This window comes from Trichoderma asperellum, chromosome 5 (genome assembly GCF_020647865.1).
Source record: "Trichoderma asperellum chromosome 5, complete sequence".
In the NCBI taxonomy this organism is placed as follows: Eukaryota; Fungi; Ascomycota; class Sordariomycetes; order Hypocreales; family Hypocreaceae; genus Trichoderma; species Trichoderma asperellum.
Window position 1 is genome coordinate 2150520 of NC_089419.1, and position 24898 is coordinate 2175417.

Consider the following 24898-nt stretch of genomic DNA (forward strand, 5'->3'; position numbering starts at 1 on the left):
GCGGCCCAGATCGAGCTCGGCTGAATGAGGCTCTCCCCCGGTTGACGAGGGCCAGGCAGAACAGGGCCTGAATGGTGCCTTTAGACGCCACAGACTCGTCTCCCCTGCTCGTGTTTGGCGGGCGATCCAATCAGCAGCGGCATAGACGCGCGGGCAAGAGAGCAAGCTGCGCACTTGGACGAAAGAAGATGCCGCGGAGATGGAGCCCGGACGGCAGACAAGCCGCTGTGCAACGTTTGAATGGCCTGACTCCAAGGACGGGGCCCTCTTTTCCGCCAAATTCCGCGCCCCAAGAGACTTCAAGCGATAGAGACGTGAGTGGCTGCAGGATGCCTGGGCTCCTCTCTCGACGACCCGCGCCATTGCAACCCTACCTTGTTGACGGGCTGTCAATAAACTTGAAGCGGAATCGTATTGCGCGCCAGAGGGGCAGGTCACTTTTGATTTGTGCTGTCTGAAGTAAAGACAAATTAACCCACTTTAATCCATTATATTGCGTCTAACATGGCGGATGACCGCGGCACGGCTTGACTGCACTTGCTCTTTGCCCACCTTCTCTTTTCTGACTCTTCCATATCCCTGCTGATTATCATCGCCGCCTTGAGGGGCGGGCAGAGGACACAGACGCGAGCTTTTTGCGAGTACTGAGCTTGTAATTGGTTGATTGTGCCAGGCATCGTCCCGTCTGCGGGATGGTGAACCTTGCAAGTCATAGAAAGAGAGAGAAATAAGAGAGGAGGACAATGAACGGGTAAGAGATTTCGAAGCCAAAACACACAAGGCAAGATTTCTGTCAACGATACGATCCCGTGGCCCCCAAACTCGTGCCTTTTCTTGCTTCTATCGGACTAGAGTGAGCGGTTTTAAGAAGGATGGAGCAGAGTTTATTGACCTTGTTCTCCCACCCAGCGGAGAACGGCCGATACTATGTATGTGTTGTAATCTTACAAGGTAGTAGCAGCGACATCCAGGATGCCTGTCGCGCACCCCTCTGGTTCGTCTTGCAAGAAACCTGGTCACTTGTCATAATCCGCGCTAGGAACCTTCCGATAGCCGCGATGGCGGGCTTTTGCGAATCGGCCTTTTGGGCTCGCTGCAGGAAACGTGCGCGGTTCGGGCAGAAAAGCTTGCTGGGCTAGGGTGGTATTGGATTGACACATACTGCGGAGTACATGGTAGTAATGGTCTACTACTTTGCATCTCGTGCCATCTACTGCCTTTGTATAAAGAGGCTTCCGGTGTAGATGGGTGGCAGGGGGGGCAATTTGAATCTATTGGTCGATGTGATATGACGGCTGGTGTTAATAACAGTGACTTCTTCTTCTGCACTTTGTATGGCACATGCATATGCTTTCAAGCAGCGGCAGGTAATTGTATTTTGACAAACTGCCGTGTCGGACCGACCCCCTCTCATTGAAGCTGCGGATTTTCTCGTTTTCTCTGGTTCGTTAGACCAATCTCTCCGCGTTGCTTGAATTAATTGGGCACTCGCTTGCCCGCGGAGACAAGGGCTAAACCCGTTATATTAATGTGATTACCTTTGTCTGGTGGCTGACTGCGGTGGAGGCCCCTTCCGACCAATCGTTAGTCCTTTCCTTGAGAGTTGTACTGTAAAGAACATACGTAAATCATTGTCCTTCACCGTTTAGAAGGCTAGAAAAGGGAGCCCGGATATCACTTGCGGACCAAGAATGCCGCTGTGGAAAGAATGTTGTAGTCAATGCCTTGTACCCAACGACGTCTTGTAACAATGACTGCAGAAATGATAACTTGATGTCTTATTCCAACTACTAGTAAGATGCCGTGTATATGCTTAGCCATGCTCCGCTTACTATTCTTCTAGGTATAAATGTTCTATACTGCGTAACGAGCCCTCTACTTATAATGGTATGATGCCCTTCATGATGTTCAGAACCAAAAATGCAGCCAGATCTTTTGCAATGCAAAGAAAACAGGAGACGCTACACAGGCTGTTGCTATAATCCCTCTTTCGCCTACATAACAGTGAGCATGGCGTATACATCCCATGCTAAGGATAAGGTGTGGTGAACATACTCTATGAAACCATGATGAGCTTTGTAAGCTCTGCTGCTCCTGAATTTGCTGCGTCCAGTAGCATAGATGGGTGTGTTATCGAGTAGTATATCATTATGCAACGCTGTAAAGTAAATGCAACGAGAGCCGTGTTTTAATTTGAGTTTCCGTTGGGTATCTCGATAGGCGTGCCATTGGATGTGGGCTGCTTTTGGTATAGATGGTGTAGCTTGATGTACTTGTGGACTGAATCAGGTATATCATCTACTCTTTCTCCGTTTTGTATTTGAGCACGGACTCGTGTTGACTAGTCGCCTAGTTAGCACAAACGAGATGGCTACAAGATTAAAGAGGGGAGGGGGGTTTCCTACAGATACTTCGTTGGTAATTGTTGGAACTACCCATATCTTTTTATACTTCTTGAGAGGCTCTATCGCATCCTGGGTTCTGCATTGCGAGGGCCTGAGTGATATTTTGGACATTAGCACCTGTGAGGACGAGTTTGAGCCAGCGAGGGTTTGCTACCTTTCGACAACAAATGCTCCGTAGTACCCCAGCAGCACATCAATGTCAGCGGGGTCCCATATTCTAGGGTCTGCCATTGTAACAGCGAGATCAGCCCCAATAAGCAGCATGACCTGCGCTCTCACAAAAATGCCGCCTTGAGTCTCAATGCCACCGAGCACATTGTTTATTTCGTGGTCGAAGTGGCGGAGAACATCCACCGTCGGGCTATAGAGAGGTTTGCCTGATTCATCGAGGCGTTCAGTCTCCCAAGGGTCTATTGTGATGGTGGCCGTTGAGTCTGTATCGACGGCCAGGCTACACACTATGGATAGCAGTGAGCGAGAGTTCGACTCTCTTTCTTTTATCTTAAGCTTAACCAATTATAAACCTACTTTGAATTCGGTGGTGGGCCGGTGCTAAAGATGCCTTCTGGTACGCATCCGAGCAGGGCGACATGTAATTACCAACGATTTCGAAGCCGGGGTCACTCTGTCTTACGTATTTCTCTGCCAATTCAAACATTCGCAAATCTACAGACTCGTTAGGGAGAGTCTTTATCTATCAGCGCCCAACTTACGAAGAGTCGTTACGGGCGAGAAGCTTCCGCAGGCGACGAGCACCAGCGGCACCTTGTCAGGCCGTGTCAAGCGACGCTTCAGGTTTTGAAGTGGGAATTTGTATCCGGGCGGTGATGCGATCGGCTCGGGAGGAGACATCGGGACGCCGTTCGGCTGCGGGACAGACGCAAAGCTCGACGCCGAGGCCACCATGACTGGATGGGCCGTTTTACGAAGGACGGATGGTGTCGCGGGAGAAGAAGAAGGGAGAGGCTCGGGGTCGTTTCCGGAGCCCCGTGATGCTGGTGGTGGTGTTGATGGTCGCGTGGGCAGCAGGAAGAATGGCTTGTCGGGTGTAAGAGGTTGCGGCGATGACGAGAGTGGGATATTGGCGATGGATGCCTATCTGGGCGGGCGATTAATAACGCTGAAGCCCCGGAAAAGATGGGGGGATTTTACCGGTGCGGGCAGTAGAAATGCGCTGCCTCCCGCTAAAAACAGCGAGCTAGCCGAGGAGAGCTTCCCTAAGAGGAGTCTGTTTCAACCATTGGGGCTTATTTAGGCAATTGGGCGCACTTGTGGCTGCTTCGAGCTGTGCAAAAGAATTAGCATTGATCGCGACGTAAAGGTGTTTCCAAGGTGAATACTGATATTACGTATTCGCGTAGTAACGATGAATCAAAGAGTGGCCGTGGCCGCATCACCAAATGTGGCAAAGATGGCGTCAGTCTCTCTCAGCCGTAGTCTCACATGTATCTTGAATCTCTGTTGGTCGATCATTGTTTGTGTGACAGACATTGCGGCGTCAGCTGCTTACTTTACTCCTAGCATGAATAGTAATAGACACTGTTTAAGCCTTACTCCGTAAACTGCAGTAAATGAGAAAAAGCAAAGGTCAGAAAGTAGAAATAAGAAGGAACACGACCTGGGCTTAGAGAAAGAAGATGGCTGCACACCTGCGACGGCATATACCGAGGTGGAGTAGCTTTCGGCTGTTGTAGATTATAGAGGCGCGATCTATCAAGGAGAGAAAATTGGTTACAAAACGCCCAAGATCAATTTACAAATGGAAGCCAACATTGTGTAGATAGGTTGAGGCAGCCATTGCTAATTTCTGCACAAGACCATGGCCTCATCACCACTTGAGGTAGGTACTCTGTATGTCAATGTTTAGCAGCGTATACTAAATAGCATCGAGGTCGAATCGTGGTACCCGGTGCCATTCTGTTCAAGTGCGCATCTAAGAATCCTAGTTCCAAGATACATGGAGATGTGTTGCTGCAGGAGGCTGTGTACGAGATACGAACAGAGCCCATTGTGAAACTACCCTTGTAAGAGGCAAACATTTCGCTACGACTAAATTTTTTTTGGCAATTTCAAGAAGTTACCCAGACATTAAAATATATGTCAATACTCTGCATTACCTGGTTATATTTAAGGGCTTCGAGATATTCAACTTCTGATTGTTTCATATCAGCTGCCATTCTTATACATACCATGACTACTTAGGTATTAGTATATTAACTTGTGACTGTGGCATGCCATCTTCTCATATCGCGTGAAAACAGCTAGAGATCATTTGATACCCGTTGAATATCTTTTAGATGCTAGAACTCTCCTATATCCTGCCCTATATATCTGGTACCGTAGTCTTTACTTGTCTTTGCTGGTACTATTCATAGAGTAGGCCTGGTCCTGCAACAGAATGCGACGGAGCGGCGGCAAACCGAGCGACGCCATTGGTGGGCCGTGCTGTGGGAATTGCTCAGTATCCAATCAGACGTGTCTCATTGTTCCAGGAAAACCCCTTGCAGGGTCTGAAACGAAATCCAGCCACAAGCTTACAGACCTGGGGAGAACTGTGGTGCCACTGTACGAAGTACTTTATGCAAACAGGCTGTGTCGTCTTATAGGCGATAACTGACATGTATCAAATTGGTAAAAATTACAAAAGTATATACTGTGTATTCTGTCGCTTTGCCATCAACCCAAGCCAAGAGATGGGGGATGTTCCTTTGATTCCTTCAGCAGCAGCCTAATCCGGCAGTTCCAACAAGTAGAAGCGCGTGTATCATTACATGCGCTCGGCATTTAGAGTTTCGGAACGCCACCTGCCATTTCATGTACCGACTACCTCCTACCCCTCTATCGATACTCCAGAATCATACGCAAACTCGCGGGCTCCATTCTTGACAGCACTCTACGCCCAAAAGAGTTGTTCTGTTGTTGGCTGCTGTCCAACGTCAAGCACATTTTGCCGAAATTAGTGTCGCCTGCTCCTTTGCTGTCGCGGGACTGACACCTGTAGAGGAGCTGCCACGAAAAGCCGGGCTTTGCCCGCTGCGTTGGACCTTTGCAGCTGCGCAGTTGCTCGTCTGGTCTGATCTGATCCGAGAGACGAGCTGAGTGAGGGCGCTTGGAACTCGGAAAGGGCGAAAGATGAGGATCGCGTGCCTTCAGTTTGCGCCGCATGTTGCAGATGTGGAAAACAACCTCAGCAAGGCGGACGAGATCCTGAATCAGGTTGACGCGGAAAGCTTGGAAATAGACCTTTTGGTGCTGCCCGAGCTGGCCTTTACTGGTACGCCCACGTTACGTTCTACAGTACTTTTCATCTGCTCTGTGGGTTTTCTAACTTACGATGCTTCTTATTTTTTAGGCTACAACTTCAAGTCTCTGGCCCATATATCTCCCTATCTCGAAGAATGCAGCACAGGGATTAGCTCTCTCTGGGCTCGAAATACGGCCCTCAAGCACGACTGTACTGTTGTCGTTGGCTACCCCGAAAAGGTAGATCCGGCGCTCAACTGGCCCACGGACCCCCAGTATTACAATTCTGCTATTACTGTTAATGGCGATGGTGAGACGGTGGCCAACTATCGCAAAGTACATCTTTATTACACCGATGAGACTTGGGCTCTAGAGGGTTCACATGGTTTCCTTGCACAGCGAATACCTGGCCTGGGCCAAACTGCCATGGGAATTTGCATGGATTTGAAGTGAGTTGTTTCATAGGACAGAGATGGCCATTTTCCCAGGTATTCTCATAACTAAACTGACTGACTACCCACCTTTTAAGCCCTTATAAGTTTGAAGCTCCATGGAACAAATTTGAATTCGGGCAACATGTCTTGAACAGTGGCGCTCGTCTCGTCGTAGTTCCTATGGCGTGGCTCACTAATGACGAGCAGCAAGAGTTCTTGAGCGCTCTTCAAGATCCCGACACTATGAGCTTACTGTACTGGGTATCACGTCTTGAGCCACTGATTCGCGCACAATCGAACCAGGAGGTCATTGTCGTCTTTGCCAACCGCTGTGGTACGGAAGGTGAAACGACATACGTTGGTACCAGTGCTGTGATAGGTATTCAGTCTGGTGAAATTTATGTCTATGGCATCATGGGCCGCGGAGAGACGGGCCTCCTCGTGGTTGATACGGATTCTGAGCCGTACGCGAGGTTGGCATATCAGCCACTTCAGCCAGTTGTCCGATCGGATAACGACGGCTCGCCCGAGTTGGAAGCAGGCTCACGCAACAATACAGCCCAGTTTAACGACTCTCAAAATGAAGCTTGGGAAAGTCCTGAAAGGCCCAAGGACCGTCTCACTAGTTCTGCCCATCAACGAGAAAATGACTTACACGCCTGTTACGGGAATGCGGCGAATAATGTCAACGAACGACAGCATCATCAATCTTCAAAATATGACGAGGAGCATGATTACCACAGCTCAAATAGACCCCAAGCCAACCATGTGCCGCGGGTACCAAGTCGCAAGCTGAACATCGAATCTTTACAGCTGGACATTCCAGCCGACCAATACATGCTCCGACGGTACCTTGAGTCGGAATCTCCGGTATCTCATATAGATACATTTAACCCCTCGATACAGTCCATCACGTCCCCAGAGCCATTTCGAGGATTGCGGAAAGACCGGGATGATTATGTGGCATTTTATCCTGACAATATGGAAGATGAGAAACGATTCAGCATGCGATCTGACGTGTCCGTCTGGAATAACCAACCAGGTCGACCTCGTCAAACCTCCGTCTCGTTGGTAGCCCCTTCTGGATTACCACATGTAGCAACTCATGAGCGTTCTAGGAATGTTGAGATTGCGACTAGTACCCGACTGCAAGGGGGGAATAAGTCGAGGAACAAGGCTCATAGCCAGCGGCGATCATCTGATTGGAATAGCCGGCGTGACAGCGAATATGGGCAGCCGATATCGCGACAATCGTCCCATTATCATCTTCGAGAACATTACAACCAAAGCCAGAATGATGAAATGGCAAGAAGCTACTCGAGTAGTGCTGTGTTGCCGCTCCACCTGTTACAGTCTCACACAGCATCACAGGCTACGCCAGACGAGGTTGGGAGAGGCAGGCGGCGTTCTTCTCACAAGCACCCAACGGACAGACGACGAGGATCACGAAGCACGCAAATGTCTAATAAAGAGCCAATCGACCTTTCGCAATTCACCCTCATCGAAGAATATCCGTCTGCTAGCTGCCCTGTGCACGGAAGCCGTCCTGCGTCGGGAACTAGACGCCAGAGCCATTCGAAAGCCAGGGGTCGTTCGGGAAATCGCTCGCAGGCTGTACCGGAGGCACAACCTGCTAGGAAACAGTCTAACCGGCGCATGTCATCGCAGAATGAGAGCCACAGGAGTGGATACGGCTTATCACATCGACCCATTCACTCGACAAGACCTGAGTTAGAGCATTTGACCAGAGAGAGAAAGAAGGATGAGAGGGAGAGTTATGAGGAACATTCTGCTAATATTATTTCTGGCCCAAAGACCCCTACTGCTATGCTGCTGATACCTGATTTGGAACTACCTGATGGCCTTGAGAAGACTTTTTCTTTGCTAAAATGTGTGGAAAAAGCGCCAGAGCACATTGTGAGACGGCGTGTGAGCTCATTCTGGTAGAGAGTTTTACGTTTCTGGTTCACGGCTAGAATCATTTGTTATCAGTTTGATTGTATTTAGCGAGTATATTGGCTTTATAGAACGACCTTGGTATATAATAGACGAAACATGAATGCCATGGATGTCTTGCTTGCCTGTAATGGACTAGTTGGTACCTATCTTTAAAGAACGTTTCTGGTGACACGCTGGTTGTGAATAGGGTCGATCACGGCGTACATCAAGTAGTTCAAGGAGCAGGCTTCGGAGCAGATTTTAAAAGTGATGGATGAGGCCACGCGACTGCAGCTATATGCAGCAGCTTAGGTGTGGCATAAGCGAAGACAGTTCATCATCTACACCACCACTCCCACGCCGTCGGATGATAGACTCTACCAGCCACAAATCTAAGCGAGTAGCCTGTTTATCAAGAAGATGTGCTTTAATGCGTTAATGCTTGGTGATAATGAAGTTGGAATAATGATTGTTGGCCATCACTCGAGTTCAGCGTCTACATGCTTATACAATAGCGGCTCGTTTCATCTACACAGCGCCATCATCGGCCTGGGATGACAGAGTTGTATCTAATTGGTTCAAGCATCGTTGAAGAAGAACATATACCTAGGTAGTAGTATGTTACAATGAGTAAGCGGCTGTAAACATACTCACGATCGTACAGACTTTTCCTTTTTGTTTTGAGCGGGATTTTCAGAGCGGCTAGCAGAATTGAGAAGGAAAAAGGCGCTGCTCTCCCTCTTCTGTACCATCTCCAGATGAGTGTTCGACCAACATCAATAAAGCGTGATCAAGGTGTGACAGCTGTGGAATCATGAAAGCGGCGCTTGAGGGCGGTTATGGGCATCAAGTGTGAGAAAACGTGATAAGTTTGCAGCGCGCTAGGAGCAAGGGTGCTGCTAGTGTACAAGTATGCATTGCCGAGCATGAAAGTTGCATGTCAATTTATCCAAATAGGCAAGGTTGTACATGTATGAGCTGCGGCGATTTTGCCGCATGAGCTGCAAGTACATGTATTCACGGGATTTGTATGTGAACAGCCACCAACAAACGGCATCTCCGAGTATCTCACGCTAACGGCAATACTTACACGGCACGGCTTGCATCCGGTGATGAGTTATAGAGAACATGAAAGCGCCCGTCGTGATGAGCGTCATATACGAGCAGGACTTTTGCACGCAAAATGCGTGTTGGTCCCAGGCTGATGCAAATGAGCGGAGAATCTTGGCCCCCACAGACGGAGTGCAGGATTGAAAAGAGGAGACGTATGAGAGGGTAGCAATAAGGCTTCCTGCTGCAGCACGGGCAGAGAACGAAAGAGACTTCACTTGTACTTGCATGAACTGATGCAGTGTACAAGTACTATATGTACCGTGCCGTGGATGACGCGAGGATGCTGCGAATTAGATGTCCCCGTTGGCAGCACCGTCAGCCTGAGGAATGGATACGAGGGACGGTGTGATGACCAGTCTGGGCCAACAGCTTCAGACCGGATCTCGGCCCTGTTTGCGGGCGGGGAGAGCAAATAAAGAGAGACGATTTTTCATTCTTCATTACGGAACACAGCATGGTCCTTCGTCCAAGCAGCTCCAAATGGACAGTCGCGGCCATCCAGAGAGTCGAATTAAGCGCCCGGGTCCCAGCGAGCTGCCAATCGGAGGGCCGCAGCGGTGATGGGATGTGAAGTGTGAGCAGGGATCCCTGCAGAGGCTTGACGCCACGCAGGGGATCCCGCCTTGTTAGTGGTGAGATGTGCGTGCCCTTGGCTCTGCGGAAAACTGGGCAGCAGCCTGCGTCTGCCTGTACGGGGATCACAGCTTAGCATCATGCCAGTGGTGCAGCAGCTGTGGCCTTTTTGGGCGGCGGTGGTGCGACCGGAACAAGCAAGAACAAGCAAGGGATGGACTTGAGGCCTCCCCGAAAGAGACGTGATGTGCGGCCTGGCCTGGCCTAGCCTTTGGCGTGCATGCTCGCCATGGACGGGACGAAGCAGATTGGATTGAGCGGCGAGATGGCGGGCGAGCCGCACGTCCACTTGAGGTGGAGAATGTGACCAGCACCAAGATACCTAAGGTAATAGCTCTCCGGATCAGGACCTCCCATGTCCATTCTTCTGAGGAAGCACCTGAGATGCGACTCTGCATCTTCATCACATCGGCCATCCAACAGTCACTCGGCAGACTCCTGGTCGCTTGGCTTCACTGACGGGCGCGTCTCCCGGCGCTGATATATCAATCTCGATTATCCCTCGGGCTGGGGAGTGCTTCTCGCCTCTTGTTTCGTGAACATTCAGCAATATAGGCGTGGCATGTAGCACGGTCCGGCACTGTGTCTTGTTACAGCTCCTTCGCTCCAATCCCACGCTCGCTATTCCAAAGCTCGTTTCCTCTGTTAGTAGAGAGGAGGTCGTCTCGCTCGAGAAACAATGCTACGCCTCTTGACAAGCTTCGCAGCCGTTGGCGCCGTGCTGCCGGCGGCCGAGGCCATCATCGTTGCGCCAAACTCGCCGTGCTCGGTCAACTGCGGCAATGTCCTGGACGCGACGACCCCGGCCGACATTGTCTGCAAGCCGGACGAGTACACCGGCGGCTATGACAATGGAGCTGGCACGGTGTTCCAGGGCTGTGTCCAGTGCGAGCTGAACAGCGGGTATGCCACGGACGGCAATTATACCGATAATATGGCGGCGCTCTGTATGTGTCCTGCTTTCCACCCATGTACCTTTGGTCTCAAGTCGTCTCTACGATGTCGTGCCGGCGGTTGTAAGCAAGAGTTCTAATGTTCGGTTTGCCTTAGATAACCTGCGGTATGCTGTATCATACTGCGTCTTCAATGAGCCGAAGCATGATGGTTATACCAACAATCCGTGTATTACGAGGTAACTAGCAGCGTCTTTGGCGTGCTGCGTATCATGCGTATATACGGCGGCTGACATTTCGATATTTAGCAAAGCCTGTGGTGTCTTCGCCGAAGCTATTGCGTACCATAACCTATCAGCCAAGTACGACGACTTTGGCTACTGCGATATATGGCCCACTGGCGACACCATCGACTACCTCGGCTGTATCCAGTGCCTTCAAGTAACTGACAACTACTTGGCAAATTGTGCGATGCCCTCCCAGACCATGGGCCTGTTGACGATGATGATCTTTGCTAACATACCATGTAATAGTTGTTACTGCTCTCGAGGCTGGATGTCAGCAGAAGCCAGCTGCTGGAAAGCATCTGGGGCTCCAGGGAAACATCTTTTCAAGCAACGTCGTCAACATTACTATTCCCACACAGACCCCGGAGGTAAACCCAGCCTGGTTCGATCACGGCCCTTTGACTCTGGGTGGAAAAGTTGGCATTGCCGTTGGAGGATTTATTTTCCTGCTGATCCTTGCTGGGGCAGCCGTCATCTGCAGAGGCAGGAGACGGAGAAAGGCATTCCTCAGCAAGTTGCAGGCCAATATGCCGCAGATGGCTTCTAACCACGGTGGCTGGCCATCGATGCCTATGGGCCACGACACTGGCGAAACGCCCATTAGCCAGCGTCCCCTCCGGAACTGGGATGACTCTCCCGTGACCATCAACACCGAGAAGAACTTCCCTCGATACTTCTCACCCTACTCTTCTCAATACAACAGCCCTGTCAGTGCTACTGATGTGAACCACATGCCATGGCCGGAGCCAGCTTTGGGTTCTCCTCGCGCGCTGCGGGAAATTGGCCTTGCACTTGGTTCAGCCGTTGATGTCAGTAATACGGCTAATAATGGAGGCAATGAGCGATGGCCCTTGTCGCCCGAGGACAAGGGCAAGATGAAGGACGAGTCATACGAAATGCAGCACGTCGACAGTGCTGGAGGCAGCGTCGCTCCAGACAAGCGGGCTCTCCAGGTTGAAACTCCTATCCTAGGACACCCGGGCTACGGGAGAAACTCTGATAGCCCACCCAGACAATACGATGTGAATGGGCCTTCTGCATAAGGGGGATTTGGGGGGGGGGGGGGGTCTATATGGCCAAATAATGCTCACGACTTATGAACATGTCCATGTGTTTGGGGAGGGGGTTGATACCTTGCTGTTTTGTTCTTTTCCCCCGCGGTGTTTGGGAGTGATTTATAACACATACCTATGTATATATATATGCCTCTTTTGTTGATATTGTAGCGCAGTGAGCGCAGTCTATGGAGACTAAACGGACGGACATATGGGAGTGAGGATGCTGGGGATACCCAAACGCGCCTTGATGGTGCCTGTTTCTTTGAACTTACATACCGGCACCTTGAATAGGTACCTATACAAAACCAATATATATACTAAGTTACTTTATCTTTTGATGCAATATTGATCGAAGCGTATGGATAGTGTTTTAGACTATCTGAAACAGTATGCTAAACACCAACAGCTGTCTTTTGCTGCCAACTCCCGCTATGTATGGCTTAGGTAACAATCAGTTTATCTTCTGATCAATGCACTGAGGGTTGATCCTCAATTATGCTGCTGTGGTAGTAGTGTGGCTGGTGCATTTTGAAATGTGGCGCGTATATCCACGCCTATCTGCATATAGCTTAGCGGCCAATTGGCGCCACCCTTTGCATGCAAAGTTTCTGCCCCACAGAGCGAAAGAAAAAAAAAAAATTGGAAGCTCGAGCCGGTGGTAGAACTAGAAAAAAAATCCATCACGAGTGCAAGCGCGCCAGTTTCGCCTTCGTCGTTTGGAGCCACCAGCCTTTGCACTTTCCAATCTATCCTCAGGCTCTCGGAATCTCGGCCGATCAATTCGAAAAGAGACTGTCAAAATGGTTACCGAAGTCGTGAACAAGAAGAAGGAGCAGGAGCAGGAGGAGCACATCATCAAACCCCAGGCCACTACTCCTACTGTCGACACCAGCGAGTGGCCGCTGCTTCTCAAGAACTATGACAAGCGTAAGTGAACATCTTTTCCCTGGTTTTTGGTACATTGGAGAGAGAATTGTAGCGCCCAATTGAGTGCGGAGCGGATGTCAAGGCGACGTGGAAATGAGCAAGAGAAGGGAACAAGGCACAAAATCATGGCCTCTGGACTTGAACCTTCTGCTGACCTCTTTTTTTCTCTTCTTCAGTTCTTGTGCGAACCGGCCACTTCACCCCCATTCCCAATGGATCTGCGCCCTTGAAGCGTGACATCAAGTCCTACATCAGCTCTGGTGTCATCAACCTGGACAAGCCCTCCAACCCTTCCAGTCACGAGGTTGTGTCCTGGGTTAAGCGAATTCTTCGGTTCGTGCTCGCCTGCAGTCTTATCTGGACTGATTGGAATTCCAATTGAGCTAACAAATGCCATTAGAGTTGAGAAGACCGGTCACAGCGGTACCCTCGACCCCAAGGTCACGGGATGTCTGATTGTCTGTATCGATCGAGCGACTCGACTGGTCAAGTCCCAGCAGGGAGCCGGAAAGGAGTACGTTGCCATCATTCGTCTCCATGACAAGCTGCCTGGCGGCCAGGCCCAATTCGCCCGCGCCCTCGAGACCCTCACCGGTGCCCTGTTCCAGCGCCCGCCTCTGATTTCCGCCGTCAAGCGACAGCTGCGTATCCGAACCATCCACGAGAGCAAGCTGATTGAGTTTGACAATGACCGCCACTTGGGTGTGTTCTGGGTGAGCTGCGAGGCTGGTACCTATATCCGAACCCTGTGCGTGCACCTGGGTCTGCTGCTGGGTGTTGGTGCCCACATGCAGGAGCTCCGACGTGTGCGCAGTGGTGCTATGGACGAGACCAAGCACCTCGTTACCCTGCACGATGTTCTGGACGCCCAGTGGACGATGGACAACACCCGGGATGAGTCTTACCTCCGCAGAGTCATTGCACCCCTCGAGACTCTGCTCACTGGCTACAAGCGTCTCGTTGTCAAGGACAGCGCTGTCAACGCCGTCTGCTACGGTGCTAAGCTTATGCTGCCTGGTCTCCTCCGTTATGGTATGTAATTGCTTGGCAAAGGCCTCCGAACCTCTGGCTATCTTTAAAGGACTTACCGCTAACAAAAATTTTTTCTTACAGAGTCTGGTATTGAGCACCACGAAGAGGTCGTCTTGATGACTACCAAGGGTGAGGCTATTGCCATTGGTATCGCTCAGATGTCTACGGTGGAGATGTCTACATGCGACCACGGTGTCGTCGCAAAGGTCAAGCGTTGCATCATGGAGCGCGACCTTTACCCACGACGATGGGGCCTCGGACCTGTCGCCCAGGAGAAGAAGAAGCTCAAGGCTGATGGCAAGCTCGACAAGTTTGGCCGACCCAACGATGCTACTCCCGCCAAGTGGACCTCTGACTACAAGGATTTCAGCGTGTCAGATACCTCTGCCGCCGCCGCGGCTGCTGCTCCTGCCACCACTTCGATCCCTGTCCTGCCCTCCACGCCCTCCAAAGAGGCTGATACCAGCATGAATGACGCAGAGACCCCTGCTGCTGATGAAGACAAGAAGAAGCGAAAGAAGCATGAGGGAGAGACTGCCGAGGAGAAGGCTGAGCGGAAACGACGGAAGGCCGAGAAGAAGGCTGCCAAGGCAGCAAAGAAGGGGGGCAAAGACGATGAGGACAGCGATTAAAAGTGAAAAAAAGAGTGGGAAATTAAGACTGAGGATTCTTTTTCAACGTGAAGTTTCCTGGCGTGGGAGTCTTTTGTCGATATGGAAATGGTCGTGCCTTGTACCTTTCTCTTTTTTCTAGTTACCCACAAGTGGTTCTTTGGTAATCGGCGTTTATAGGTATCAATTCAAACATGATTATTCTTACTAAACAGACCATACTGTGTTGTTCTGCAAAGCGCTCGGGGTGATGCCGCAATGGGGAGAAAGTCCGCTGCTTGGCTTAAGCTGGGCTTGGGTTGGATGCCGAGCAGGGTCGCCTTTCAGCGCGTGTATGTAGCGCTTCTAGGCAGAAAACAGACGATTGTCGGTTGCATCGCACCACTGATCTGGCGGTAAGCAATATAAGAGCGGCAAAATATCTGGAGCCAACCTTTTTGCTCTCCGGCTGTATACCTCGTGCAGATGGGATAAAGTGATTTTGAGCCGCTCGAGGCGCTTGTATGTGTATTTGTGGTGGACTACCGACTATCGCCAGCACGCACCGCGTCCGATAAACTCGTAGCTAAAAACAATAATGCAATAGTTAGTATGTGATCTACTGATCTACCAGCGGTAGCAACCGTAGCAGATTCAATTGCGTCTCTGTGCCTGGCAGCAGCATCGAAACACTGGTCGAATGGGAAGCCTCCATTGGGCGACTCACGTGGAGCTGCTAAGCGCCGAACACGTCCCGGGCCCATCATCACACCTTGAAACCTGCATCTGCATCTCCTGCCTTCTGGGTGGTGCCGCTTCCTGCGATTCGCTAGGCGCTGACATGCTCAAGATGCACTAGTTTCTTCGAGTTGCTGCGTTTGCTGCTTCTCATTGGGCCGAGGCGACGAGGAGGAACACCCGGTTGGCGAGAATCTTTGGCCGCAGGCACGAGCGAAGCTGCCCGATGCGATGATGGGATGAACAGGGATGCAAGGGGCTGGACAGCGACGATTGCCGGCCAAGGGAGAGAAACAAAGCTTGGCTGCACCGCCGCCGCATAACTAGTGTTATATGGCGAGCGATGACCAAGCGCCATGCAAGACAGAGAGAGAGAGAGAGAGAGAGAGAGAGAGAGAGAGAGAGAGAGAGAGAGAGCTTGCTTACGGATGCGTGTGACGGGGAGCTGAGCTCGGAAGCGAGGGTGTATAGCCATGGGCGGCAAGCCACCGTCACTACCGTCATGTTGCAGAGCATGTTGCCGCCGTCACGATAGTCTCGTCACCGGCGCCTTGGGGATCGTGAAGCTTAAACCGCCGTGGACCAGGATATTATGGGCGGTGTCTGCCCCCTTCATCTTCGCCTGTGTGTGATTGTTTCAACCTTTCCTTTCTTCTCTCGTTATATACTCTCGTTACAGTCTTGCTTGCAGATACCTCTGCCATCATCCTTCTGTTCGCATTACGCTCTCCTATTGGTGTTGCGGCTTCATTTACAGCGTGGATACCATTGCTGTCTGAAAGGGGCGAGACTGTCTTACCTTTCAATTACCGTTGAGAGGCGATGCAATTGTGTATCCATCTAAGATAAGGAGTCTTGGCAAATTCTTACTTCATTCGCTACCTTTCTGCTGGATCACTCTTTTTTTTTTGTGGTAGCATTTATTCTTTTGCAACACGCACTCGACTCTTCCTTGACTAGCATCCGGTCCGAGTCCTATCATTCATTTCAGTATACCGGCGCTATTCATATCAGACACGATGGGTTACATATCAATTCGTCGTGGAGTTCTTTCTCTATTCATCGTTACTTCTTCATTGACGCAAGCCCTGAGAGTCTCGCCAAATTCCCCATGTACAAGCGTCTGCACCGACTCCAACATCTCACAATCGGACCCAAACTTCTTCGACGAGCAGTGGAAAGATATTGTCTGCACCGACACAGCCTTCGATAGTACACCGGAGGGGAAAAAGCTGGAGAGCTGCTTCACGTGCCTACAGAATAGCACTTACACCCATGGTAGCGAGAGTGATCAGGATTGGTTCCTATGTTAGTTCCCATCTCTACAAATCCTGTCTAATAGCTGTGGCTTACAAGTAGTAAAGACAACCTACGGTACTCTGCCAGCTACTGCATGTTTGGCTATCCCAACAGCACTGGCTTCGATGCGGGCCCTTGTACGACGGCGGTGGGGTGCGGAAGTCTCTCTGATGCTCTCGAACTAAGCATTAAGAATCCGACGAACTTGACCCCGTATGATTATTGCGATGTTAATGGGGGTGCCATCACCGGTAATCAAGTTCAGGGATGCCTACAGTGTATCCAAGCTGATGGAGAGCATGAATACATGTCCAACTGTACGTGGTATAAATTTATCTATCTATCTATCTATCTATCCATCCATCTATCCATATCGACCCTTTCTATACATTACTAACTCATGATGTTAAGTTCTTCTCGCCTTACAAGGAGCTTGCCAAGTGAAGCCTGCTTCAGACTCCGTCTTAGTCCTAAACAAGCCACTCTTTGGCAATGATACTATCCAAGTCGTTACTCCGTCACCGTCTTCCGACAACCAAGGCCCTGCAATTTCCAGCTCAACAATCGTGGGGATTGTCGTTGGTGCTGTTGTTCTGTTGGCCTTGGTTGCAGGCTTCACGTTTGTATGCATTCGCAAACGCAGAAATCGTGCCAAAGAGCAAGATCGCGCCTCTGGCTATTCTTTCCGCTGCCAAACAAGAGTGACTCCCGTCACCCCCAGATTTCCAGAAAGTGCTCAGACCGATGATAACTTCCGTGGTAACGAGAAGGCGCATGTTATGGTCACCAATGGTGTTCCCATCGGCGCAAATGCCTATCCTCAGGCCCAGTATCCCTGGAATAGCCAGAGCTCATTAAACGTCACTATTAGCCGACAGGATAGTGCAATAATGAGGCCCAGCGTCATAACTAGCCTGCCACCACCTCCTTCGGCACACATCTCTCCTCGCCTTTCCTCACCGGATGATTACTCGACTCCAGCTTCTGCTGTTTCAACTCGGTCCAGTGCTCCTCTACTTGCCAACCCACAACGGGGGTATTCTCCTTCACCTCACTTGGCCCAGTCTAGCTGGTCACAAAGCCCAAGACCAAACCGACTTGATAGGAGGTGGGAAGACGAAAACCACGGATTCGGTAATGCTCTTGGGCTTATTAGCAAGAAGAAGAGCCAGACGAACACGGGGAGCCCCGTCCAGAGTGAGGTTATTCAGACATCTTTCCCGCCACCTCCTACAAGGTAAATCGGGCGGGATCCAAAAGCCATGTCATTTAGCGCTATCTATCAACAAAATTTCTTAGCATTGCTTTCTTGTTTTTGTACAATAGGTCTAATGGGAAGGGAAACGGCGGTGCATGTATGGGAGGGTTTGGGTCTGCATTAGTGATATCCACAATAAATTATGATAAGAATGTTTCAAGGTCACTATCATTGATGGCAATGAGTTCGTGAATAGCCAAAACACCATCTGCATTAAGATTCCAATATATATAAACGCTGAACCGCGAATTCTACCCGACATATCAATCCATGTCATCCCGATCCCCTTACCCGCCATGCTGTATTCAACTCCAAAAAAAAAGACAAAAACAAAAAGCACGCTTGCCGTATATCCCTACTACCCCAACCGAGAAAAAGAAAACAGATGTTATGAATTCGGCTACTTCACACCAATGTGCACAAATAAAAAAAAAAGGGCGGGAGGCATCGTACTATACATGCATATCCTGAGAGAAAAGACACAAAAATGCAAATGACCATATGAAGCTTCACTAAAACAGTGATGTGATCCCAGCCGGACTCGGCTGCAACAGTAGAAAACAAGAGAGGGCTCCAGCTCCCATACGACAAATCCAATTCGTGGGTATCTGAAAGTTGCCGATGGTGCCTTTCGCACAATTCTCTCCCTCTCTTTCACACACAGAAAATGAATGTCCAAAAAAAGAACTTAAGCAAGACTGAAAGAAAACTTGCAAAGCTCAAAAATAATTCGAAAGTCGCTTTTGTTAAGGAAAGCTGTGGATGAAAAGATGCCTTTATTACCGTAATTGAAAAAATGCTTCAAAAATTTTTGTGAATTTCTGACTCCAATCAACAACCCAAAACAATCAGTATTTGCCCTCTTTCCCTTCACTCAATGTCGGAAGAATTTTTTTTTTCTTCTTCTGTTTTTTCCTTTCATATACCGCTTTCATCCATTGGCGTTCCTCCTCTGCTCAATATCTCGCTTTGTAACCTCCCGTTTTGTGATTTGAACCACGTCGTGCCCTCCTCCATCTCTTGACGCATCGCTCTAAGTTCTTGTAATAGAATATCGGCATCACTCATGACGCGTTTGTGTGGGTCTGCATCCACGATGCCCTCTTTGGCTACCTCGTCTTCAATCTCCATAGATCGCTTTCTTTTATTGTTAATAGTAAGCGCGTTCTCCGAGAAGTTACGGTCGCCGAGAGATTTGAAGGCTAGAGGACTTTGCGGCCGCATGGACGCCGCGCTAGTTATTGATGCTCGTCGAATTAATGAACTTGCCCTGCTGCTCGTATCCTTCTTCAAACCGCGACGAATTTCCTCCGCCATGGACTCTGGTAAGGCAGTCCCATCAGGCATCTGCACAATACCCATGGCCTTCAACCGCCAGCGCTCAGATACTTTGCTAGTTCGTGATTTCTCTGGCGGAGAGCTATCGCCTGATATAGAAGGTAGGGCACGATGAAATCGACCCGGCCTTTCTCCCATAAGCTTCTCGCGCAAAGCTCGTGTTTTTGAGCCACCTTCGATGCTCATCGCGGACCCAGCAACCGACCCAGAACGAGACCGCAATCCTTGGCTCCCGTTAATTGATGGAGTAGGTGATAGCCGTCTATATTCGTTGCGGAAAATCGCTGCAACGGCTCTTCGTTCGTTTGTGACACCAGATAAAACACCAGATGCAAGGAGAGCTTCCTCTGCTTTCCTCTTGTTTCGTTGGTTATTCCGTATTATAGCTGCTAGCTCATCTGGGCGATTGAGAGTGGCCAACTCGGCTTTTTGAGTAGCAATTCGTTGAGCAGTTTGTTGCTCTTCTCTGATCTGCGCTGCTCTCTGAGCTTCGCGAAATGCTCGGAATTGCTCGCGTCCGCTTCGGCGAAGTTGCCTTAGACGTTTCTCGCGGGCATTCTTTTTCCACCGGTAAAAATATTTCAAGGAAAGGTTATATATCCGGAATCTCTTAGCTTCCGCATTGTCCTGCTCCTCTTTCTCTCTTCGTATCCTTTCTTCCTCATCCCTCTGGAACTTGTCGAATACATCCCGGACGATACTTTCCACCATGAAAGCCTCGAATTCATTCATCAGTCCCTTATCTCCATTCACAAACCACTTCGTCAAGTCGTCTAGCGGATCTCGTGGAGGGCCCGCAAGTGCCGGAGGAGGGGCAGGGGGTAGGGCAGGCTTTGAGAAGAAAACGGGGGGCGTTGTAGTAGGGGTAGTGCTTTGGGCAGAGTCTCCAAAGTGAGGAGTTGTTGGGGATTTGAACTCGGGGAAGGCAGATGAAGATGGCTGCGAAGTGCCTGGTTGTAACTGGATGGGTGGCTCAGCAGCCTTCTTGTTCTCTGATCCTAATACAGAACCAGAAAATGGTGAGCTCAACGCCCCTCCTGTGACTCCTTGATTGCCAAGGAGATTTGGTGATGAAATGCTCGAGCTTCCACCCATTTGGGGGTGTGACAGTGGCGTAAAGTTGATTGCTGGCTTGGGTGGCTCTTGCGCAGTTATCGATGGCTTTGAATTTAAAGCAGAGGGCAATATGCTGCTGCTTGTTCCAGCCAAAGAAGAGAACGCTGGAAATCCCGGCACACTTGTAGATGCCGCTGGTTTGTTTGTACTTGACGGAGCAGGCGCCGGCGTTGGAGAATCAAATACGCTGGGCTTAGGTTGACTTGAACTTCCATGGGCGGCAACTGTAGCTGTAGGAAACATAGATAATTTGTCGCCTTCAGATGGCTGAGCGTTAGAAGCAAAGGGCCCTGACAAGGCAGGTTTTGACTCCCCAAGCGCACTAAATGATATCTTTGGGGTAGGGGTAACTCCATTCACAGCTGTAGGTGAAGAGGATGGAAAGAAGCCAGATGGCTGAACTTGCGGCTGAGATGATGGTTTGTTCTGAGAGTCCTGAAAATTCATAGAAGGCGCTGTTGTTGCTTGTGCAAATGGATTAATAGCCGCACTTGCTCCAAATGGTGGTGGTGATGGTGCCGCAGGTTTCTCTAACGCATTACTTGGCGCAACAGAGGGTGCAAAAGGATTAGTTGTCGCGGGTGCGTTATTGGTAGAGAAGGCAGGTAAGGCAGGTGGAACAGAGCTCGAAGCCGAATTATTGCCAAAGGGTGTCGAAATCGATGAAAAGGGGCTCGCAAAAGGAGCAGGCTTTTGCCCTTCAGGTGCTCCGAATACACTGGGAGTTTGTTCTGAAGCTAGACCGGAATTAGTGAATTGAAACGGTAAACAAGACGTGCAAAGGCTGTTGATGTTGATGTATCGGGCAAAGAAAGAAGTCTCTACCTTGAGGTGCGGTGGCCAAGTTGGTCCCAGGACCACACGCAATCTGGTTGAACGCAGGGAAGGCTGTTGAAGGTTGTGTTGCCGTCGTTTGAGACTGGATTGGTGCTGAATCTTGTATGAAAAGAGATCCTTCATTCTGCAAGAAGCTGCCAGGCCGTGATTGTGAAGATGCAGCCGAGTCCTCGGAGATTGTTGTATGGATAACATCCGGTAATGGCCGACTTCCTCTCTTCTTTTCCACAAGATTTTGCGAAAACTGATGGGTTAGGCGGGGGTGTAATAGGGGTTCTCTATTATTCAAGACCAGACGCTGTTGTGCAACATCCATAGTGGCCTGTGGATCTGGGACCACGTCGATGCCATGAAGTTTCGCAAAGTCGATAGCTTCTTCAACTGTGTCGAACCGAAGGAACTTATTCAAAGAGGCAGCTGTCAAATCGTTTGATGGATCCTTGGGCCTGGCCAGTGCTCGCTTTACGGCACGCAGAATCGATCGGCGAAGTTGGGGGAAATGGCACTCAGCAAAACAAGCCATGGTATATGATACACTAGGATCCTCCACGATTCGGAAGAATGAATGGAAAGCATTACTCGCAGCCAGGGATGGGGCTGCTCTTAACGGGCCATGAAAGTCATCTGTATTTTGCAAGGCCTCAACGAGTGACACTGCGGTCCTAATGTCATCTGAATCTCTCCAGAAATGAGGCTTCCACTGTCGTTGTAGCATCTCGATGGTATTTGAATCGTGGGCATGGAAGAGGAGATAGTACGCGCGGAATTCGGCCTCGTTTTCACATGCAATTCCCTGGGCATTGCAATCGTCGTAGAGATCCCGGAGTGAAAGCAAAGCTTTGCCAAGCTGTTCGAGCTCCTGCTGTTCCACAAAATCTTCACCAGCTTTTCCCGGCTGTGACAAAAGATGGAGGGCCGTAACATGGAATCTGGCAATATTCTCTAGCACATAAGTTTGGGTTTTTAGGTCGTCGACTGTGGGAGATGAGAAAAACGTAAAATCTCGTCGAATAGCACGTGTTCGATCCCATAAAAAGCCGTGCAAAGTCGGTAAGTTCTCGTCGTCTTGAAGCAAGTCGTCGATCAGGTAGTCCATAGTTCGTCGCAGAGCTGCTGTAGAGCGAACATCCATGGGAAGAGGAGCTTCTTGTCCGGCGGCTGAACGCGCCAACTTCTTCACCATCCTACTTGTCTTTGCAAAGCCGGTCCTTGTATCCTTTTCATGCTGGGGAACGTCGGCCTCGGTGATTCGTGTGATCTTCTCATATTCGGGGCACATGTCTTCGCAGATTCCTCGAAAGTCGATAGCATTCTGGAGAGTTTTTCGTTTATCCGGATCGTCGATTAGGGAGGCTTTTGTTAGAGACGCGCGCACTTTCTTGCGATACTCCTCGTACTTGTCCCTAAACTTGGCCATCTCGGCCTTGTTTATGGGGTCCCCTGGCTGGGACGGCCAAGACGGAGGACTAATGCCATCTTTTCGGAGTCGATCGTATACTTTCTTTGCGAACGGGTCGGCAGTGCGCATTGATGCAGCCTCGGGCGTCTCGTCGACAGAGCTTGCACTAGAAGACGAACTCGGACGTGACGTGTTGTCTTCTTCAGCACTCGTGGCAGGTTGCGCACGGTTGCCGCGGTGGTTTGTTTTCGGCGGCCGCAGCCCCTTGGAATCACTGCGCGGCTTCTTGGTGTTCTTCTTGAGATCGGCCGCCTTCTTGTCTGCGTTTTCGCCCCGTTTCTTCCATTGCTTTCCGCTGTCGCTCAGGCTCCCGTCTTTGCCTTTGAACGGGTTGCTGGCCTTCGGTTTTCTCTCAGTATCGCTGTCCGTGGCAAATCCAGGCTTTCGTTTATTATTCTTCAATGCAGTAGAGCCGCCTGCACCATCAGGGCCAAATGATGCTCCTTCGCCGGTCTGCCGGGGGGCGAAAGGATTGAAAGCCTGCGACGAGCCTTGCGTCTTCTGGCTAAATGGGGAAAACATTTGGCTCGATGATGCAACGGACGTCGCATTCATCTACGTGATGATTTGCGCATGGAGGAGAGGTTTTTGTTGAGAGTCGCCTTACTGAAGGTATTGTGAGAAGTGCCGTGTCGCAGGATATTGGCTGATGCGCGATGCCAAAGCTGGCCGGGTACCTTAATTGAGCTTCGCGGCAGCATTGAAGTAAGTCATCACGTGATGCGAGCTGCCAAACAATAGCTTCAGAATTGTGCATCTTCTTCAAAACAATAAGACAGAGTATCTGGTCAGCAACTGCTTTTTTATTTGAATATTTATCCTGATAGTGAATCAGAAATGAAGTTTTATTTTGCGGTCATAAAAAAATAAACTATTGAATTCGCTAGCCCTTGATTTTTATTATCTTTCATTGCGCCGTCGTCTTGCCCATCTACCCAGTCTCAAAAATCTATCATGATTTGACGCGGCCCCGAATACGCGCAGGCCCCAGTTCTCGTCTAATTTCGTCAAGCTGCTCTAATCCTGTCTGTGGTCTTGTCTTCTTTGATGTTCGCTTTCCAGGCCTCGTGTAAGAGCCCAGGAAATCATCAAGGATGCCATCGAAATCTGATCGCATGGGGCCTTGCACGCTAGACGCTGTCGAAACTTCTGATACGGAACCCATATCATCAAAATCTTCATGGTAGCGCTCCTCCAGCTTCTCGAATCTCTCGTCTAGGATCGAAAGCTGTTCTGTTCGTACGAGTGATGAAGATGTCATGGAGTAGGCTGAGGGATTCGTCAGAGCACCCTTTCTCCTCTTAGTCCGGCCCCCATTTGTAGTCGTCGTCCACATGGACTCAACCCCGGATCGTGAGGGAGCTGTTGGCCCACGTGAGCCTTTTTGGTCTTTCTTGAACTGTTTAAAGTCTTCCATCCAATCATTTCCAGGACCTTCTTCTGGTTGGTCTGGCTGCACCTTGACGAGTTCTGGTACTTGGTCTTTGTATTCCTTAGAAGGCTTTGCCGTAGCATCGGATTCCCACCCATCATCATCCTCTTCATCATAAAATCCGAAATCGTCTTCATCAAGCTCCTCTCCATCCTTTGACAACTGGTTGAATACCTCTTCGTCGTCATCTACGTAGGCATCATCCTCCAAGGCTTCCAAGACTTCTCGTAGTCTGGGATCCATATCAGGGTTGAATCCAGCGATGACATCTGGTACATCTTGCTGGGCTTGGTAGGTTAACCTCGTAAGGTTCTTGGAAGGCAAAATCTCTTCGTCCAGAAGGTCGCCTGATTTTTGCTCAAGGTCCATTTTGCGTAGAGCCTCTTCCAATGACTGCTTCTGCTTGCCCTTGCCCTTGTTTCCAGTGGCATCCGACTCAACAAAGACAACATTTCCGCCACCGCTGTTGAGATCTCGCAAGTGTTGCATGTAGTCGTACTCGGAGTCGTCGAAATACACGCCATAGTTTGCGGCTTCACCTTCGTTGGCGCGGATATGTTCCGCATCTGATCCCAGCTCGGAGGCCAAGTCATCCAAGTGCTTCACTTTCGACCCAGGTTTGGACTGAACCGGGTTCAGCACCATGGATGGCGCATTCTCGTCGTGAATGAGCGGATCATTCTGCGGGCGATGGACGAGCGTAAAGTGCTGCGCCGTCTTCTTATCACTAAAACAAGATGTCAGTAGCGCTCATAACTATACAAGGCAGTAGGTCCAACATACATCCACTTTCCCTTGGGCATTTTGGCGACTTTGCGATTGCGATGAATCAGATGAGCATGGACGGTAACTTTTCCTCAACAGCGCT

At 50.0% G+C, this 24898-nt stretch overlaps 8 protein-coding genes across 9 annotated transcripts; 4 read left to right on the forward strand and 4 right to left on the reverse strand.

Annotated features, from left to right (window-relative positions):
- Positions 1-1756: 1756 nt before the first annotated feature.
- TrAFT101_008871 (uncharacterized protein) lies at positions 1757-3504 on the reverse strand. 2 transcript variants are annotated; one of them, XM_024909663.2, is made up of 5 exons: positions 3119-3504; positions 2934-3071; positions 2560-2863; positions 2406-2496; positions 1757-2341 (listed from the first exon to the last, which is right to left on the reverse strand). In XM_024909663.2, exons 1-5 carry the CDS (start codon positions 3309-3311, stop codon positions 2189-2191), a joined length of 879 nt encoding a protein of 292 aa, XP_024761706.2. In that variant the 5' UTR covers positions 3312-3504; the 3' UTR covers positions 1757-2188. The 2 variants fall into 2 exon arrangements, with proteins under 2 accessions (XP_024761706.2, XP_065984572.1); XM_066128454.1 differs by having other exon boundaries at positions 1757-1994; positions 2056-2341; positions 2934-3494.
- A 1629-nt stretch (positions 3505-5133) lies between these two features.
- On the forward strand, positions 5134-8164 carry TrAFT101_008872 (uncharacterized protein). Its single transcript, XM_024901824.2, has 3 exons — positions 5134-5679; positions 5758-6097; positions 6178-8164. The coding sequence occupies exons 1-3, from the start codon at positions 5538-5540 to the stop codon at positions 8027-8029; spliced, it is 2334 nt and encodes a 777-aa protein (XP_024761705.1). The 5' UTR covers positions 5134-5537; the 3' UTR covers positions 8030-8164.
- Positions 8165-9737: 1573 nt separating this feature from the next.
- On the forward strand, positions 9738-12325 carry TrAFT101_008873 (uncharacterized protein). The gene is made up of 4 exons (XM_024903695.2): positions 9738-10713; positions 10817-10898; positions 10968-11125; positions 11193-12325. Exons 1-4 carry the CDS (start codon positions 10446-10448, stop codon positions 11987-11989), a joined length of 1305 nt encoding a protein of 434 aa, XP_024761703.1. The 5' UTR covers positions 9738-10445; the 3' UTR covers positions 11990-12325.
- A 277-nt stretch (positions 12326-12602) lies between these two features.
- Positions 12603-14766, forward strand: CBF5 (centromere/microtubule-binding protein cbf5). Its single transcript, XM_024901823.2, has 4 exons — positions 12603-12931; positions 13108-13264; positions 13332-13963; positions 14045-14766. The coding sequence occupies exons 1-4, from the start codon at positions 12805-12807 to the stop codon at positions 14593-14595; spliced, it is 1467 nt and encodes a 488-aa protein (XP_024761702.1). The 5' UTR covers positions 12603-12804; the 3' UTR covers positions 14596-14766.
- A 299-nt stretch (positions 14767-15065) lies between these two features.
- Positions 15066-15937, reverse strand: TrAFT101_012052 (uncharacterized protein). Its single transcript, XM_066129454.1, has 2 exons — positions 15281-15937; positions 15066-15139 (listed from the first exon to the last, which is right to left on the reverse strand). Exon 1 carries the CDS (start codon positions 15764-15766, stop codon positions 15383-15385), a length of 384 nt encoding a protein of 127 aa, XP_065984573.1. The 5' UTR covers positions 15767-15937; the 3' UTR covers positions 15066-15139; positions 15281-15382.
- TrAFT101_008875 (uncharacterized protein) lies at positions 15345-18170 on the forward strand. Its single transcript, XM_066128455.1, has 3 exons — positions 15345-16599; positions 16656-16907; positions 17002-18170. Exons 1-3 carry the CDS (start codon positions 16311-16313, stop codon positions 17829-17831), a joined length of 1371 nt encoding a protein of 456 aa, XP_065984574.1. The 5' UTR covers positions 15345-16310; the 3' UTR covers positions 17832-18170.
- TrAFT101_008876 (uncharacterized protein) lies at positions 17965-23246 on the reverse strand. The gene is made up of 2 exons (XM_066128456.1): positions 21128-23246; positions 17965-21039 (listed from the first exon to the last, which is right to left on the reverse strand). The coding sequence occupies exons 1-2, from the start codon at positions 23151-23153 to the stop codon at positions 18767-18769; spliced, it is 4299 nt and encodes a 1432-aa protein (XP_065984575.1). The 5' UTR covers positions 23154-23246; the 3' UTR covers positions 17965-18766.
- Positions 23247-23428: 182 nt separating this feature from the next.
- On the reverse strand, positions 23429-24858 carry TrAFT101_008877 (uncharacterized protein). Its single transcript, XM_024901822.2, has 2 exons — positions 24814-24858; positions 23429-24757 (listed from the first exon to the last, which is right to left on the reverse strand). The coding sequence occupies exons 1-2, from the start codon at positions 24831-24833 to the stop codon at positions 23551-23553; spliced, it is 1227 nt and encodes a 408-aa protein (XP_024761699.1). The 5' UTR covers positions 24834-24858; the 3' UTR covers positions 23429-23550.
- Between the last annotated feature and the right edge of the window lie 40 nt (positions 24859-24898).

Bases quoted from the DNA above. Each gene is read 5' to 3' on its own strand.
- TrAFT101_008871 (XM_024909663.2), bottom strand. From the start codon at position 3,311: ATGGTGGCCTCGGCGTCGAGCTTTGCGTCTGTCCCGCAGCCGAACGGC. The intron at 2,864-2,933 runs GTAGGTTTATAA...TGCTATCCATAG, and splicing joins GGCCCACCACCGAATTCAAA to TGTGTAGCCTGGCCGTCGAT. The intron at 2,342-2,405 runs GTAGGAAACCCC...CTAGGCGACTAG, and splicing joins CAATTACCAACGAAGTATCT to TCAACACGAGTCCGTGCTCA.
- TrAFT101_008876 (XM_066128456.1), bottom strand. From the start codon at position 23,153: ATGAATGCGACGTCCGTTGCATCATCGAGCCAAATGTTTTCCCCATTT. The intron at 21,040-21,127 runs GTAGAGACTTCT...ATTCCGGTCTAG, and splicing joins CTTGGCCACCGCACCTCAAG to CTTCAGAACAAACTCCCAGT.
- TrAFT101_008875 (XM_066128455.1), top strand. From the start codon at position 16,311: ATGGGTTACATATCAATTCGTCGTGGAGTTCTTTCTCTATTCATCGTT. The intron at 16,600-16,655 runs GTTAGTTCCCAT...CAAGTAGTAAAG, and splicing joins TGATCAGGATTGGTTCCTAT to ACAACCTACGGTACTCTGCC. The intron at 16,908-17,001 runs GTACGTGGTATA...CATGATGTTAAG, and splicing joins GCATGAATACATGTCCAACT to TTCTTCTCGCCTTACAAGGA.
- TrAFT101_008877 (XM_024901822.2), bottom strand. From the start codon at position 24,833: ATGCCCAAGGGAAAGTGGAT. The intron at 24,758-24,813 runs GTATGTTGGACC...ATCTTGTTTTAG, and splicing joins ATGCCCAAGGGAAAGTGGAT to TGATAAGAAGACGGCGCAGC.
- TrAFT101_012052 (XM_066129454.1), bottom strand. From the start codon at position 15,766: ATGGCTATACACCCTCGCTTCCGAGCTCAGCTCCCCGTCACACGCATC.
- TrAFT101_008872 (XM_024901824.2), top strand. From the start codon at position 5,538: ATGAGGATCGCGTGCCTTCAGTTTGCGCCGCATGTTGCAGATGTGGAA. The intron at 5,680-5,757 runs GTACGCCCACGT...CTTATTTTTTAG, and splicing joins GCCCGAGCTGGCCTTTACTG to GCTACAACTTCAAGTCTCTG. The intron at 6,098-6,177 runs GTGAGTTGTTTC...CCACCTTTTAAG, and splicing joins GGAATTTGCATGGATTTGAA to CCCTTATAAGTTTGAAGCTC.
- CBF5 (XM_024901823.2), top strand. From the start codon at position 12,805: ATGGTTACCGAAGTCGTGAACAAGAAGAAGGAGCAGGAGCAGGAGGAG. The intron at 12,932-13,107 runs GTAAGTGAACAT...TCTCTTCTTCAG, and splicing joins TCTCAAGAACTATGACAAGC to TTCTTGTGCGAACCGGCCAC. The intron at 13,964-14,044 runs GTATGTAATTGC...TTTTTCTTACAG, and splicing joins GCCTGGTCTCCTCCGTTATG to AGTCTGGTATTGAGCACCAC.
- TrAFT101_008873 (XM_024903695.2), top strand. From the start codon at position 10,446: ATGCTACGCCTCTTGACAAGCTTCGCAGCCGTTGGCGCCGTGCTGCCG. The intron at 10,714-10,816 runs GTATGTGTCCTG...GGTTTGCCTTAG, and splicing joins CGATAATATGGCGGCGCTCT to ATAACCTGCGGTATGCTGTA. The intron at 11,126-11,192 runs GTGCGATGCCCT...ACCATGTAATAG, and splicing joins TGACAACTACTTGGCAAATT to TTGTTACTGCTCTCGAGGCT.